Consider the following 13,951-nt stretch of genomic DNA (forward strand, 5'->3'; position numbering starts at 1 on the left):
CTGCACGATCCGCTAGACTCGACGAGCTGCGGTAGGTGGACATACGAAGCGCGCGCGACACTAGCCACCCCTCCAATACCAGCAGCGACGCCCTCGACCCCCCGTCCGCGCCCACACCCCCGCTGCCACTCCCGACACGCTCTCAACCCCTCTCGTCTCGCCGTACAAGCGCGCTGACTCGTTCGACGACTCGGGGGAACGCAGATGCCTGGCCTTACGGACGATGAAGTCGTGAGCGAGATGCGGAAGATGGTGCGTTTGCCATGGGTCCTCTCCTTCCGTGTCTGCTTGTTCCCGGAGGTGGCTGCTGTCCCAGTCGTTCGACTTGGACAGGCGCATGAACCTTCTCGGACGGTGACAACGCATGAGGAGCGGATAGTTGACCTTCGCTCGCTTCGCGCGATAGACGGCGTTCATCAAGCAGGAGGCGCTCGAGAAGGCTCGCGAGATCAAGGTCAAGGCCGATGAGGAGTTTGCGATCGAGAAGGTGCGTTGCGGCTTTTCACTGCGAACCAGGCTTGCTCTTCCGTCCACGACGGGAGAGGCGAGCCTGTGGGAAATCGAGGTTGAAGGCGCCGTTGACATTGGGGCGTTTGGCTCGCAGGGTAAGATTGTGCGGCAAGAGAGCGCCAACATCGACGCCAACTTTGAGCGGAAGAAGAAGCAGGCCGAGATTGAGAAGAAGATGTGCGTGTGCCCTTCCTCCGCACTGCTTCGACGTATGCAATTGCCTAAGCGCATACTCGCGCTGTCCTGATGCCGCACTTGCCGCGGTACCGACACCCGCTCATCCGACCCGCCCGCCCGCAGCGCCATCTCGAACCAGAACAACAAGGCGCGATTGCAGCTGCTCGAGAAGCGCGAGGAGCTGCTCGAGAAGGTGTTTGACGAGGCCAAGGCCAAGATTGGGGACGCGACGAAGGACCAGAGCAAGTATGCCGAGCTGTTGAGGAACTTGGTCTTGCAGGTGCGCGCCAAGCCGTCTCTGGATCACCGTCATCCTTCCAGACACGAGGGAGATACTGATGTGCAGGAACTTGTTGCGCCCGCAGGCCCTCTTCCGGCTGATGGAGAAGAACGTCAAGGTGTCGGGCCGACCAAAGGACCAGGAGATCCTGAAGAAGGCGGTCGACGACGCGGCGTGCGAGTTCAGGGAGAAGTCGGGCATTGACGTGCGAGTCGAGGTCGACGACCAGCTGAGCGACAAGTCGTGGGTCGCGCTCTCTTCGCTGCTCGAACGAGAACTTGGCGACTGACCTTGCTTTCGATTCGCGCTCGCGCAGGAACGGCGGCATCATCCTCACTGGCGCGCGCATCACGGTCAACAACACGCTCGACGAGCGCCTCAGGCTGCTGTCGGAGCTCGCGCTGCCCGCCCTCCGCGAGAACCTGTTCGGCAAGAACCCGAACCGGGCCTTCTTCTCCTAGTCCCGCCGTCGTCTCTATTTCTCCCAGCGTACATTCGTTCCGTCGTTTCGTTCTCTTGTGCAACTATCGCCCGCGGTTACAACAGCAGCACTCGTCGTGGTCATTCCCCCTTTCGTCGTCGTCGCCGGTGTTGCGTCGCTGCCGACTCCGAGCAGATTGTCATCGTCCCCGCTCAGCTTGAGCTCCTCTTGATGCTCTTGCGCAGGCTGACGAGGATGGCACCGAGCACCAAAGCAGCCGCAGACAGACTCGCGGCAGTCAACCGCTCGTTCGCATCCGCTTCCCCCGCCTCGCTCCGACTCGAAGAACGACCGCTCCTCGGACACTTGACGCTCGATGGGCTCAGGCTGCCGGTCAGGGAGGTCACGAACGAGGATGATAGGGCTCGACTGCCGAGGGAGGACTTGCTGCTCGATGCGAGCGACCCGTCTGTCCAGCGAGATCTTGCATGGTTGATGCAGAAGTGGGACTTGCGTGCGTCCTCCGTCGCTCCATCTAGTCGCTCTGTTCGATGGACGCTGACATTGTGTGTGTACGCAGGCCAGGACGTCTTCCTCCTCTCCTCTCCCGGCCTCTACACTCGCCGACTCGCTCTCACCTTCCTCCACCTCCTCAACACGCCCTTTGAGATCGTCTCTCTCCACCGCGACGTCGGCGAGTCGGAGCTAAAGCAGGGACGGGAGATTAGGGAGGGCGGACATTTGGAGTACACGGATTCGGGAGCTGTGAGGGCTGCGAAGGAGGGGAAGGTGTTGATCCTGGATGGGATCGAGCGGGTCGAGCGTGGCGTGTTGCCGTTGCTCAAGTGCGTTGGGTCCTCTCTTTGCTGTGAAGACGCCAGCTGACTCCCTCGCTTGCAGCAACCTCCTCGAGTACCGCGAGATGGTCAGCCCTCGATCCCTTCTCTCGCTTCGTTACGCTCACAGAGCTGACGTTCCCGCTATGCAGAACCTCGAAGACGGCACACACATTGTCTCAGCCGCCCGCTACGACCTCATGGTCAAGCAGAACGAGGACACGACGAGCTTTATTCCCGCCCATCCCGATTTCCGAATCATCGCGCTCGGCGTGCCAGTCCGTGCGTACGATTCCTGCGTCACGATCGTGTCCGTGCCGCTGAGCGAACGTGATTGGATGGGACAGCTCCCTACTCCGGCCTCCCGATCGACCCTCCCTTCCGATCCCGCTTCCAAGCGCGCTACGTCGACCCAGTCGAGGCGGCCAAAGTTCTCGCGCGGCAAGAGCTGAACAAGCTTCGCCAGGACCGCGGGGAGGAAGCGGTGAAGAAGGTAGAGGGGGTTGTGGGAAAGGTTGCGGAGGTCATGACGAGCTTGCAGATTGCGAGGGAGATGCGTACGTTGCCTTGTCTTCCGCCAGATCAAGGTTACCCGAGCTCGTCGCTGATGAGCCGTTTGACGGCAGGCGCAAAGATGGCCTCGGGCATCACGACCGACTCGAAAACCGAAGTTCCCCTCTTCCCGCAGACAACCCTCGTCAAGCTAGCCCGCTTCCTCGCCATCTTCCCTCCGCCCTCAGACGGCCACCTCGTCACGCCATCCGACCTCTTCAGCCTCCTTCTCGTCGCTCATCCAACTCTCGCCTACTCGGGACCCGCCGCACGACGTGCGCTCGAGACTGCACTTCTCGGCGCGGGATTTGGCTCGTGGTGCGAGGGCATCTCCGATATCGACTTTGTCGCCGAAGCTGCGCAGCGCGAGACGGGCATCTTTGGCTGGCGCCTCGTCTCCATTTTCCGCACTGGCGAAGGAAACGACCAGGCGCAGCTCACGTTCGCGCGAGACGGTTGCGAAGACGTCGTCGTACCCGTCGCGTGCGGTCCTCTCCCTTTCGCACCCTTCCCGCCCGCGGAAAGCGACGAGGTCCGCATCACCTCTCGCTTCACCCACCTCCTCACCTCTCTCTTCCAGCTCCACGCCCTCTCAACATTCGACATCTCCTTCGTGCCCTCCTCAGCATCGGTCCAGTCTTCCTCCGCATCGACTTCGCTCGTCTTGCAGACTTTCTCCTCCCTGCTCGGCTACGAACTCGAGGCGATCCACCTGTACAAAGAACTTGGCGGACGCGAACTCTGGATGCGTCGAGTCGTCGGTGGAACGAGCGGAGGCGTGACGGGATGGGAACCTGCGCCGCTTGTCAAGGGCGCCAAGGCGGGACGACTTGTTTGGCTGGACGGGATCGATACGATTGGAACAACGTTTGGCTCGTTGTCGAGGTTGCTCGGGGATCGGCAGGGAGAGTTGTGGGAGGGGAAGAGGCTGACGGTGCAGGAGAAGGAGAAGGAGTCCACCAACTCGATCCTTGACTACATCCACCCATCCTTCCGAATCGTCACAACCTCGACCAAAGCCTCTGCCGCAACCGAGTGGTTGACCGAGGAAGTCGCGTCGAGTCTCGTCTCGCTCTCGACTGTCCCCATGCCTTTGGCCGAAGAACGCGCCCTCCTCCTCGCCGTCGGATGCCCGTCTTCGCTCGTCGACCACCTCGAGTTGTTTGCACAACGGTATCGCGAGCACACCTCGGTCGCGGGTAACAAGTCGCGCAGGCTCGGGACGAGTACCCTCGTTCGTATCGCCAAGCGACTCGCGAGGCACCCACACGAGAACCTCCGAACGCTGCTTCATCGCGCCTTGCTCCTCGACTTCCTGCCCAACACCGAGCGCGAGCAGGTCTCGGACTTGATGGACGAGGTGGGACTGCAGGAGGAGCCCGCCTCGACGCTGCCGCCTGTCGAGGTAACGGACACGACGCTCGTCTTCCGCTCCGACCTGGGCGACGAACACGAATACGACCTCGCTCGCTTCGACATCTCGCAGGACCCGACTGGCGCTTCGCATGTCCCGCACGCCGAGGGCTACCACCACAACGCGCAGCAGACTCGTTACATTCGCGATATCGGTATCGACCTGTCTGTTGGCGAACACGTCCTGCTGCTCGGCAACCAGGGCACAGGCAAGAACCGCATCACGGACCAGCTGTTGCAGCTTCTCGGACGCCCGCGCGAGTACATCCAGCTTCACCGCGACTCGACCGTCCAGAGCTTGATGTTCACGACGTCGATCGAGGGAGGAGTCATCAAATACGTCGACTCGCCTCTCATTCGCGCTGTCCAGCTCGGTCGGGTGCTTGTCGTCGACGAGGTTGACAAGGCGCCTCCTCCAGTCGTCGCCGTCTTCGCCTCTCTCGCTAGTCGAGGCGAAATGACTCTCGCCGACGGTCGCAAAATCCGTCCGCGGCCTCAGCCTGGGGCCGGCGAGAACGACATCATCGTCTCACCCAACTTCCGCCTCATCCTCCTCGGAAACCGGCCTGGCTTCCCCTTCCTCGGCAATCCTTTCCTCCAGCACCTCGGTGACAGCTTCTCCACTTATCCGATCTCGAACCCCGACACCGAGTCAGAACTGCGGGTACTGCAGCAACTCGCGCCTGAACTCGACGTCGAGCTGCTCAAGGCGCTCGTCCTCGCTTTCCAAGACTTACGGAAAGATTTCGACGCCGGCACCCTTTCCTACCCCTTCTCCCTCCGCGAGGCTCTCGCGCTCGTCCGCCACCTCCGCCGCTTCCCGGACGACTCGCTCGAGCAAGCCCTGCGCAACTTGTTCGACTTTGACACCCATCGTCCCGAGACGATCGACGCTTTGATGGCCGTCCTGCGCAAGTACCGGTTGGGCGTTGAGCGCGTCGGGATGGATGCTGTGAGGGGACAGATCGTGCCGGTTGACGAGCTGAGGAAGGCGAAGGAGATCGAGTTTGACCCGGCGAAGGAAGGGAGGGATACATCGTTGAGCGAACCGAAGGTCGGCAAGGACGACGGGAAGGAGCATCATGGCGGAAATACGTTCGCTGGTGGCACGGGCGGTGTAAGTACAGCGTCAGCTTCAAGCCCCTCAAACTCGCTGACCCAGACCACTGGCAGCGCGACACCGCAGGCCTCGGCGGACGCGGCGGCTACAAGCGTCTCTACAAGGGCCACGACATCCGTCAGATCCCCGACAGCCTCAAAGCGCAAGTGCCGGACGAGATCAAGAATCGCGCGCGAGACATGGCTCGCAAGGAGCTGGCCGAAAAACTTGCCGAGATCGACATGTCCAGTGCGCAGGCTTCCATGTACTCGCGCTACCACGACCACGTCATCTCGCATGTCTACCAGCTCGTGACGTTCCTGGAGAACCTCGAGGCGAAGGAGGAGGAGCGGGTTTGGCTGAAGAGGCAGGCGGATGGCGAGTTGGACGAGAGCAGGCTGTCGGAGGGCCTGACAGGCGAGCCAACGGTGTATAAGCGCCGTGGTCTGGAGAAGCGTGCGTTGCTGCGACCTGAACGCCTTCTCGGCAACTTGGACTCGCTGACTCGGTCGTCGCTTGTCCTTTGCAGCCGAACTGGGCCGCCCTCAGCTCAAGCCCAAGCGTATTCGCTTCGTCTTCGACGTCTCCGCGTCGATGTACCGTAACCAGGCAGATGGACGGCTCGCTCGTTCGCTCGAAGCGGGTGCGTCGGCCTTCCTAATCTGACTTGACTGCTACGCTCGCTGACCGATGTCGCTTTCTCCGACAATCTCGCCCGCTCCTTCTCACCCTCTCCATGCACTCTTGCACTTGGGCGACGTTCCCACGGCTTTTCTGTTCGTCGCCTGTCTACCATTCGACCGCTACCCTCCGCCAAATCTGCTCGCCCACTTCCAGCCGTCATGCTTCTCGAAGCTTTCGATCGTCTCAGCGCGAGCGGCAAGGCCAAGTACCGGATTGACGTTGTCGGGCATTCGGGCGAGTCAGCCGAGATCCCCTTTGTCAACGTCGATGCGCTCCCGACCAACTCGGGCGACCGGTGGAAGATTGTCGAGAAGATGGCGCTCATCACACAGTACTGCTGGCCTGGTGACGAGACGCTGAACGCGCTGAACAAGGCAGTCGACGCGGTGGCCGAAGCGGACGCAGGTGCGTGCTCCCCCTCGAGAGTTTGTCCTGCCGCCTCGCTCACATCGCTCGCTTCGCTTACAGACGACCGCATCGTCATTGCCGTCACGGACGCCAACTTTGACCGCTGTGAGTTGCCGTCACCTACCACGCTCGTCGCCCGCAAGCTAACAATCACCCTCTGCAGACGGCATCGGCGCCGAAGACCTCCGCCGCTGCCTCACCCGCAACTCGAAGGTGCACACGTCGCTCATCGCTATCGGCGAAGGCGCCGAGTCGGAGTGGCTGCCCAAGGTCCTGCCAGGCAAGGCGTTCCGGGTCAAGGACAGCGGCGACCTCGCTCGCACGCTCCGCTCGATTCTCAGCTCGACGCTCGACAAGGGACTGTAGACGGTTCTCTAGAGGTATCTGTATGTCTGTAACTAGACTTCGCGCTATGTGAGAGTGACTGCATGCTCGCACAGGCCTCTCGCTCGTCTTGCTCCTCCCGCTCACTCGCTCTGGCTTGACCGCTGCTCTGCTCGCTCGCGTACACGCTCAGACTGCTCGACACGCGCCATCGTCGGGTCCTACACATTCGCAATCCTCCTCACTTGGTGCGTGAGCGTCTTCACGAGGTTGACATCTGCTCGAACTGACACCGGTCAATCCGCTTCGCAGGAGTCGTTCGAGGCATTAGACCGCCATGCCGACGCCGCCAGAAGGCTATGCAGGCCACTTCTTCGCGTCCATCCAGCGGGAAGACGCCAGTGGTCCGGCTTTCGCGTCTTGGGGGAAGAGCGGTGTCCCCGTCGAAGTCTTCCTCCAGATCATGCACGAGGTCAAGGAGGAGTCGGAGACAGATCTCGTGTGGGCGAGCCACGTCTGCAAGGGCTGGCGTAAGGCGATACTCGAGTGTGGGCCGCTCTGGGACGAACTGGAGGACGTCGAGGCTGGCTCGCTCTTCGCGCTCGATCGCGTGAGGGCGTTCGCTGAGAGGTCGCAGGTGCGTAGGAGTGCTTGCAGGTCACGCACCTTGGCTCGACTGACCGACGTGGGCGCGTTCGCAGGGAAACCTTCGCACCTTCTCCATCACGTTCGACGCCGGCTTGCAAGACCTGCACATCTCGACAGTTCCCATCGTTCTCAAACAAGCGCTGCAAGAGGTGGCGAAGCGCGACGGCGGAAAGTCGCTCGTCGACTTCGAGCTCGACATGCGAGGGTTGCGCTACCACGACGATATCGAGCCAATCTACGCCGCCATCGTCCTCGCAGCGCAGGCACGTCTCGGAATGTCGCCTCCAGATTGCATCAGCTGATATCCCACTCACGCTCAGCAGTTCGCCGAATTCTCCGCCGTCCGAAGCCTCAAGACCTTCAGGATCTATTCCACCGTCGACCGCTATCCCGCTGGCGCCCCTTTCTTCTTTGCGTTGCCCGGCGTCGAGACGCTCGTCCTCACCTCCCAACCGTACGAGCTGCCCGGCGACGCCCGCCTCCCCGACTTCTTCTCGACCTCCGCAACCCTACAGAATTCGCAGATCTCGTCATGCGCGCTGACGACACTCGTGCTGAGCGGTGAGTAGGTTTGTACACGCTCAGTGAGCCGCGCTGACTCGGAACTCGTGCAGGCGTCTCGCTCCTGGACTCGGTCTTCCCCGACTTCCCGCACCTCAAGATAATCAAGTTCTGGCGAGTTCGCTGCTCGAACCTGCTCGGGCTCCTCAAGACGTGCGCAGCGACCCTCGAGGTCTTGTGGCTGCGAGCCGTCACGACGGATGCAGCGGTGCGGTACCTCCCGCCTGCGAAGGACGGGTCGGGCGTGAAGGACTTGCCGGAGCCGCTCGAGTGCGTGCTCCCTCCCCGTTCGCTCGGAGGAAGAAGAAGAGCTAACGTTCACCTGCAGCCTCCCTCGCTTGCGCGACGTACAGGTTGCTTCCTCGTCGCCGTTTCTCTGGACGACACCCACCCAGACGAGCATCGGTTTCGTCACCCTGACGCCAGCGCTCAACAAAGCGTCTTTCACATACCAGCGTCAGTTCGACGAGTACGATCAGGAGAATGAGGGACGCATCGGCTATTGTCGAGGCATGTCGACCGCGTCCTTGACAACCTTCTTCCGAAACTCGCCAACCCTTGAGCACGTCAACTTCACCCTCTGTCCTCTTCCCGCCGATATGCTCGTCTCCGCCCTCGCCTACGCTCCCTCGACCTTGACGACTCTCTGCATCGGCGGCACGGCAGCAGCGAGCGACTCAGTCATCGACCGCCTGCACTCCCTCACCCCACACCTCAAGTGGCTTGACGTTTACGCGTACAACAAGGTCGCCACCGTCTCGGTGCAAGCGCTAGCGCGCCTCGCCCATAGGCTGAAGAAGTCGAACGTCTTGTCGTGGTGGATTGGGTCGAAGTCGTTGACTATCGTCGCCAGTGCGTCGCGGTCTGCTCAACTCGACTTAACTCTTCACTGACGGATTGCTTCCGCAGACAAGCCTTTCAATGACGAAGAGCCGACGCTCCCCGACCTTCGCACCTCTCTCCGCGCCCTGCTCCTCACGCTCTCGGACGCCCAGCTCGCCCACATCCCGCCGCACCTCGACCTCAACCCTTCTCCCTCCGCGCCTTCCTATGAGGACGTCGAAGCGGAAATCCTCTCCCTCGCCGCGCCTCCTCCTCAGCCGCCTTATCCCGCAGCCGGTCCTCCAGCAGGCGCTTCTCCCGCCGAGCTCGCCGCACAACAGAAGAAGCTTACTCCGCCTTACAAGCCGCCGGCGTCGCAGCAAATCTTCGACGACACGGTCGTCGCCCTCCAGAAGTGGAACAAGCGCCGCGAGGAGGAGTTGGCAATTGAGTGGATGGAGAAGGCCGGAGTGCAGCTTGAGTGGAGCACGAGGTGCGGAGACCTCGACTGCCGTGATTGCGATCACCCGGGTGCGGACTTGTGGGAGGCGGACGAGGACGAGGACAAGTAGCGAGGCGATGAAGCAGAAAGAGGCGGCGGCGTCGCTTGTAGTCGCTTGATGTCTCTCACGCATGGCATGCTATCCGCTTTACAGCTTTACAGACGCGCTACAAGGGCTTGGCGGCGAGAAGGCGATTGCGACCGCGCGTCTACAGGTCCGGTCTCTTGCCCGTCCGCAAGTACGCCTGCACCTCCTGCGCCGTCCACGGTCGCTTCCCCTCGCCGACCTCAGCATCCACCTGCATCTTTTCGCCACCGCCTTCTGCGCCGTCTTCGTCTTCCTCAAGATCCACCCGTGCCTTCCAGTCCCACTGCTCATTGTCGCTGTTGAACTCCTTGAGTGCGAGAATCTTGTCGTGCGCGAGAGAGAGTATCCGTGCGTGGTCTGAGACGAGTGAGTCGAAGGATGCGGAGGCAAGTTCGTGAGTGGGCTGGAGCAGAGTTGCGGAAGAGGAGGACGACGCTGCTGTGGTGAGGGCTGAGGCGAAAGGTTCAGGAAGGGAGGCGATTGTTGCGGATTGCGACGATTCGACATCGGGAGTCTGTCAAGAGCGTCTGTTAGCACAGAGTGGAGCAATGCAGCACAATCTGGCGCACCTGTTTGGTCCGAAGAAGCATTCCGACAAGCCAGTCCTTCGCCTCGTCCACCTTTTCCGCCGGCACGACACTCACACTCTCCCATCGTTCCCGCTTGACGTCTCGGTCGCGCTCAGCCCGCCTCTTCCGGCCCGCCGCGCCTCCTTGCATACCCTCCTGCCTTTCTCGCTCCCTCTCCCGCTCTTTGTCTCCCTCGCTACTGAGGAGTCCTTGCAGCGCCGACAGGTGCGTCAAGAGAAGGTTGTATCGTGCGACGAGTTCGGGGAAAGGGAGGATGCCGGGGTTCGCAGTCGAGGGAGTCGGGGCAGAGAAGGCGAGGTAGGAGAGTTGCGTGTGTAGGGCGGTGACAGCGTCGATAAGCTGGACGAGGCGGAGTCGTAGGGGGTCTAGGTCTGGCAGCCCGCCTCCCTGTCCTCCCACGACGGCTGGACTTGCCCCACGACCTGCGTTCGCCCGCGAGGATGATGAGGAGGAGAGGGCGGCGAGGGCGGCTTGCATCGCGGTCGTTCGGGTTCGTCAGGCGTTGTACGAGTCTCAAAAGCCGTCTGGCGCCTCGTAAGCCGTTCACAGCGAGTTGAGCGAGGGTCGGGTGACCAAGCCAGTCCTCCTCGCTTGTCAACCCTTCTCCTTCACCTGCTCACGCCTGAACCGCCTCATTGACCGCCTGAAAGGCTTGCGTAGAGCCCAGTGTAGCCTCCAAACGCGCCCCTCCACCTCCGCTTCCTCCCTTTCACTCGCTTCTCCCCCTCTCGAATCCTCATCGCACAACCCGAGAACACCCCGACAACGCGCGTACCTGGCGTTCTCGACGGCGTCCGACGCGCAGAAGTGTACAAGTGCGGTCAGAAAGCGCCGCCGAGCGCCTTTGTGCGCGCACAGCGGCGGGGTGATCGCCTTGACCTTGGCCGGCGAACGGCACCGGGATGTCAACGCACCATGGGTACCGTACGTTTTCTCACATTATCCGCGCTGCCTGCATGGGCTCACTCAAATGAGGGCGCACACAGTGAACGAGTTTCCCTTCATTCGGGTCGATAACTTCGACGGCGACACGAACTGCTACGGCAAGAAGCCCCACTTCTACCTCCTGACGCATGCGCACACCGACCACATCCGCGGTGCGTTTACTCTGTCCCTCATCAGGCGGGAGCGCTGAACTGACAGTGCTGTATGTCCGCGCAGGTCTCGACTCGCCGACGTTCAATGGCCAGATTTTCGCGACGGCCGTGACGAAGAAGCTTGTTCAGGAGACGATGATCACCGCGTACCGAGTCAGGCTCGAGGAGATGGCCGAGCGGAACGTCGGGAAGATGAGGAAGTTTGCCAACCTTTGCTCGGTCAGGCCAGGCGGGAAAGGGAGAGGCGCAGGCATGGACAAGATCGTGCGTCGCTACATTTTCCTCCGGAAAGAAAGCCGATTTACGATCTAGAGCTCGCAGAAGGTGCTCCCGCTCAACACGCCAACTCAGCTGTCCGGTCCCGATGGCTTCGTTACAGTTACCGCGCTCGACGCAAACCACTGTCCGGGTTCCGCAATGTGTGCCGTTCCATCCCTCTGCGTCGAGGCTTGTGACTGAAACAGCCTTCGCAGGTTCCTCATCGAAGGCGAGGTCAAGGGCAAATTCCGCTCCTGCCTCATCACCGGCGACATCCGCATCGAGCCCTGGTGGCTCGAAGCGCTCAAGCACAACCCGATCGTCGCTCCCTACATCCCCTCCCACACGAAGACTGGCACTGCCAGGTCACCCAGGACGCTCGACTGCATCTACCTCGACACGAGCTCGGTTTTGCTTACCGATGAGCTGCCTACGAAGGTGCGTTCTCGCTCCTGCTATCCTTGACCACGCGCTGATGGTTAGCGGTCGTGCAGGACGAGGCTGTAGCCGAGGTGATCGCACTCATCGAGCAATACCCGCCCGATACTCGCTTCTTCCTCAACGCGTGGGTCGTTCGCTTCCCTTTGATCGTGTTGCTGTACTGACGCTGTGTTGTGCGTAGCTGGACGTGGGGATACGAGGAGCTGCTCAAGGGCGTCCACAAGGCTTTCGGCGAAACCGTGCGCAACGAAGACATGTCCACGCCGTCGCCGTACTGACCTTGAAGCCGCAGATCCACCTCGACTGGTACAAGTACCGCCTCTACACCTCCTCAGCTTTCCGCTCCTGCGACCCGCTCCTCGCGACCCTCGGCACAACCTCCTCCTATCCTTCGTCCTCGTCAACAGCGCCCGAACCTTCACCCTCGCTTCACGCCGGTCAAGTCGCTACTTCTGCCGAAATCTCGGCACCCGATTCCGCGAGCACTCCGCCTCGACCACTCCGATTCCATGCCTGCGAGCGGCGCTGGAAGTGCGACCACGTGTGGAACGACGGGCTCGGCTGTTTCGCATGGGACGAAGGGGCCATGGACGCCCTCAGAAGTCCGAAGAAGCTCAAGCGGCCTGGCAGCGGCGAGGTTTTGCCTGAGGATCGGGCGAATGGCGGTGCGAGGGTCGTCTATGTCAACCCGAGCGAGATGCCGAGATGGAGGTGGGAAGCGTACAAGGAGGACGTCACGAAGAAGATCGAGACGTGGAAAAAGCGACAGGAGATTGAGCGCGGGAAGGGGAAGAAGCGGGCGCGAGGAGACCACATCGAGAAGGCGGAGCTTCCGAACGCCCTTGTGCGTGCCGGCCTCCTTTTCCCGCTTTGTCAAACGCATTCGACTGACCGCTGCGCCCACAGATCATCCCTCTTGCGCGACACTCCTCGTGCCCCGAGCTGCAATCTCTCGTCGCCCTCTTCCGCCCGCAAACCGTGTATCCACTTACTTGCACCGACGACGACCCTGACTCGCCCGCGCACCAGTACATGACTCTCCCCTCGATGTTCGGCGACCTCCTGGCACCCGGAGGCGACGAGCAGCTTCGCGAGGAAGCGAGGCGGTATCGTCGTGCGGTCAAGAAGAAGCGAGGTATCGTCGCGCCGAGTTCGGCTGGCCAGGACGATCCTCTGCAGGAGTGCGGGCTCATTGAGCCGAAGTGGGTGAGGGAGATGACCCTGAAGGGCTTGAACCTTGAGGGACCGTTCGAGGTCGTCAAGGAGGTCGGATTCTGGCTCAAGAGGCTCGAGAAGGATCAGTGGACGCCGAGTCGCTGTTCGATACAGGCGCAGGCTTGCCTTGAGCTCATCAAAGCGGCGCCCAAGAACCCGACGGAATCAGCAAAGGCGCCGAGCGAGACGGTAGTACTGTCGGACACGGAGGACGAGGAGATGCCGCCGCCGAAGAAGCGCAAGACCACGTCCGCCAAGCAGCTACCAGGGCCAGCGCTTGCTCGGCAGCTCTCGTACGGCGAGACATCGTCGGCATCTCGTCAACCGCCCGTTCTTTCGACTCCGGTCGTTCCGCCTACGGCGAGTCGCTCAAGTCGTCAATGCACGCCTGAGCTCGCCGCGCCAGTTCGCCTCGAATCACCTCTGTCCATCGGCCCACCTCTGCGGAAGTCGGTCACGTTCGCCTCGTCGCCCACGTCTCGGCCGCTGGACAGAAAGCAGGTCGCTCACTCGGCGAGCTCGGCTCCAACAGGCAGCCTCGGGTCTTCGCCGGACCCCTCGCCACTCTCTCGCGACATGGCGGCAAGCGCGAACATACTCGAACCTGCACAACCTGCCTCGGCTACTCCGCCGAACCGCTCTCATGCCGCCGGCCTTCTGCCGATCGTTGCTCACGCAGCGCCCGAGTCCGCGGAGACTACCACCGCGTCGAAGACGGAAGTACGCCCATCCAGCGCGACTCGAGAGCGTCGGCGCACCGTCGAGGCCTGCCTCCTACGCAAGATGCGAGGGCTTCTCTGCGAAGGAGGCAAGATTGAGCCTTTCGTCGCAGGCGATCCGCGACTGCAGGGTCGCAAGCCACTTCGCCGCTTCGTTCTCCTTGCCCTCGCAACTGTTCATGGAGGCGAGGGCAAGGAGAACGAAGCGGCGGAGCCGAAGAAGGGCATCTCTGACTCGCCATCTTCCTTCCGCACCGTCGCGCCGAGCACTAGTCCGCTTGCTTAGCATTCCAGCCTGTCTGTGTC

At 61.8% G+C, this 13,951-nt stretch overlaps 5 protein-coding genes across 5 annotated transcripts; 4 read left to right on the plus strand and 1 right to left on the minus strand.

Moving 5' to 3' along the window:
* Window positions 1-204: 204 nt before the first annotated feature.
* Window positions 205-1,428, plus strand: RHTO_04091 (V-type H+-transporting ATPase subunit E; the record flags this gene model as incomplete). The annotated part of the gene is made up of 6 exons (XM_016417759.1): window positions 205-252; window positions 407-487; window positions 605-687; window positions 811-967; window positions 1,053-1,210; window positions 1,284-1,428. 6 exons carry the CDS (start codon window positions 205-207, stop codon window positions 1,426-1,428), a joined length of 672 nt encoding a protein of 223 aa, XP_016270918.1.
* A 215-nt stretch (window positions 1,429-1,643) lies between these two features.
* RHTO_04092 (type A von Willebrand factor and ATPase domain containing protein) lies at window positions 1,644-6,746 on the plus strand (the record flags this gene model as incomplete). Its single annotated transcript, XM_016417760.1, has 11 exons — window positions 1,644-1,902; window positions 1,969-2,233; window positions 2,289-2,313; window positions 2,377-2,506; window positions 2,572-2,781; window positions 2,851-5,306; window positions 5,363-5,744; window positions 5,818-5,931; window positions 6,126-6,377; window positions 6,441-6,485; window positions 6,544-6,746. The coding sequence occupies 11 exons, from the start codon at window positions 1,644-1,646 to the stop codon at window positions 6,744-6,746; spliced, it is 4,341 nt and encodes a 1,446-aa protein (XP_016270919.1).
* Window positions 6,747-7,041: 295 nt separating this feature from the next.
* Window positions 7,042-9,307, plus strand: RHTO_04093 (uncharacterized protein; the record flags this gene model as incomplete). Its single annotated transcript, XM_016417761.1, has 6 exons — window positions 7,042-7,341; window positions 7,406-7,600; window positions 7,676-7,913; window positions 7,967-8,183; window positions 8,242-8,765; window positions 8,823-9,307. 6 exons carry the CDS (start codon window positions 7,042-7,044, stop codon window positions 9,305-9,307), a joined length of 1,959 nt encoding a protein of 652 aa, XP_016270920.1.
* A 139-nt stretch (window positions 9,308-9,446) lies between these two features.
* On the minus strand, window positions 9,447-10,392 carry RHTO_04094 (uncharacterized protein; the record flags this gene model as incomplete). Its single annotated transcript, XM_016417762.1, has 2 exons — window positions 9,447-9,839; window positions 9,895-10,392. 2 exons carry the CDS (start codon window positions 10,390-10,392, stop codon window positions 9,447-9,449), a joined length of 891 nt encoding a protein of 296 aa, XP_016270921.1.
* Window positions 10,393-10,817: 425 nt separating this feature from the next.
* RHTO_04095 (DNA cross-link repair 1C protein) lies at window positions 10,818-13,931 on the plus strand (the record flags this gene model as incomplete). Its single annotated transcript, XM_016417763.1, has 9 exons — window positions 10,818-10,839; window positions 10,902-11,012; window positions 11,077-11,276; window positions 11,334-11,431; window positions 11,486-11,708; window positions 11,765-11,835; window positions 11,893-11,950; window positions 12,004-12,555; window positions 12,618-13,931. 9 exons carry the CDS (start codon window positions 10,818-10,820, stop codon window positions 13,929-13,931), a joined length of 2,649 nt encoding a protein of 882 aa, XP_016270922.1.
* Window positions 13,932-13,951: the final 20 nt, after the last annotated feature.

Source organism: Rhodotorula toruloides (assembly GCF_000320785.1).
Source record: "Rhodotorula toruloides NP11 unplaced genomic scaffold Scaffold25, whole genome shotgun sequence".
Lineage (NCBI taxonomy): Eukaryota > Fungi > Basidiomycota > Microbotryomycetes > Sporidiobolales > Sporidiobolaceae > Rhodotorula > Rhodotorula toruloides.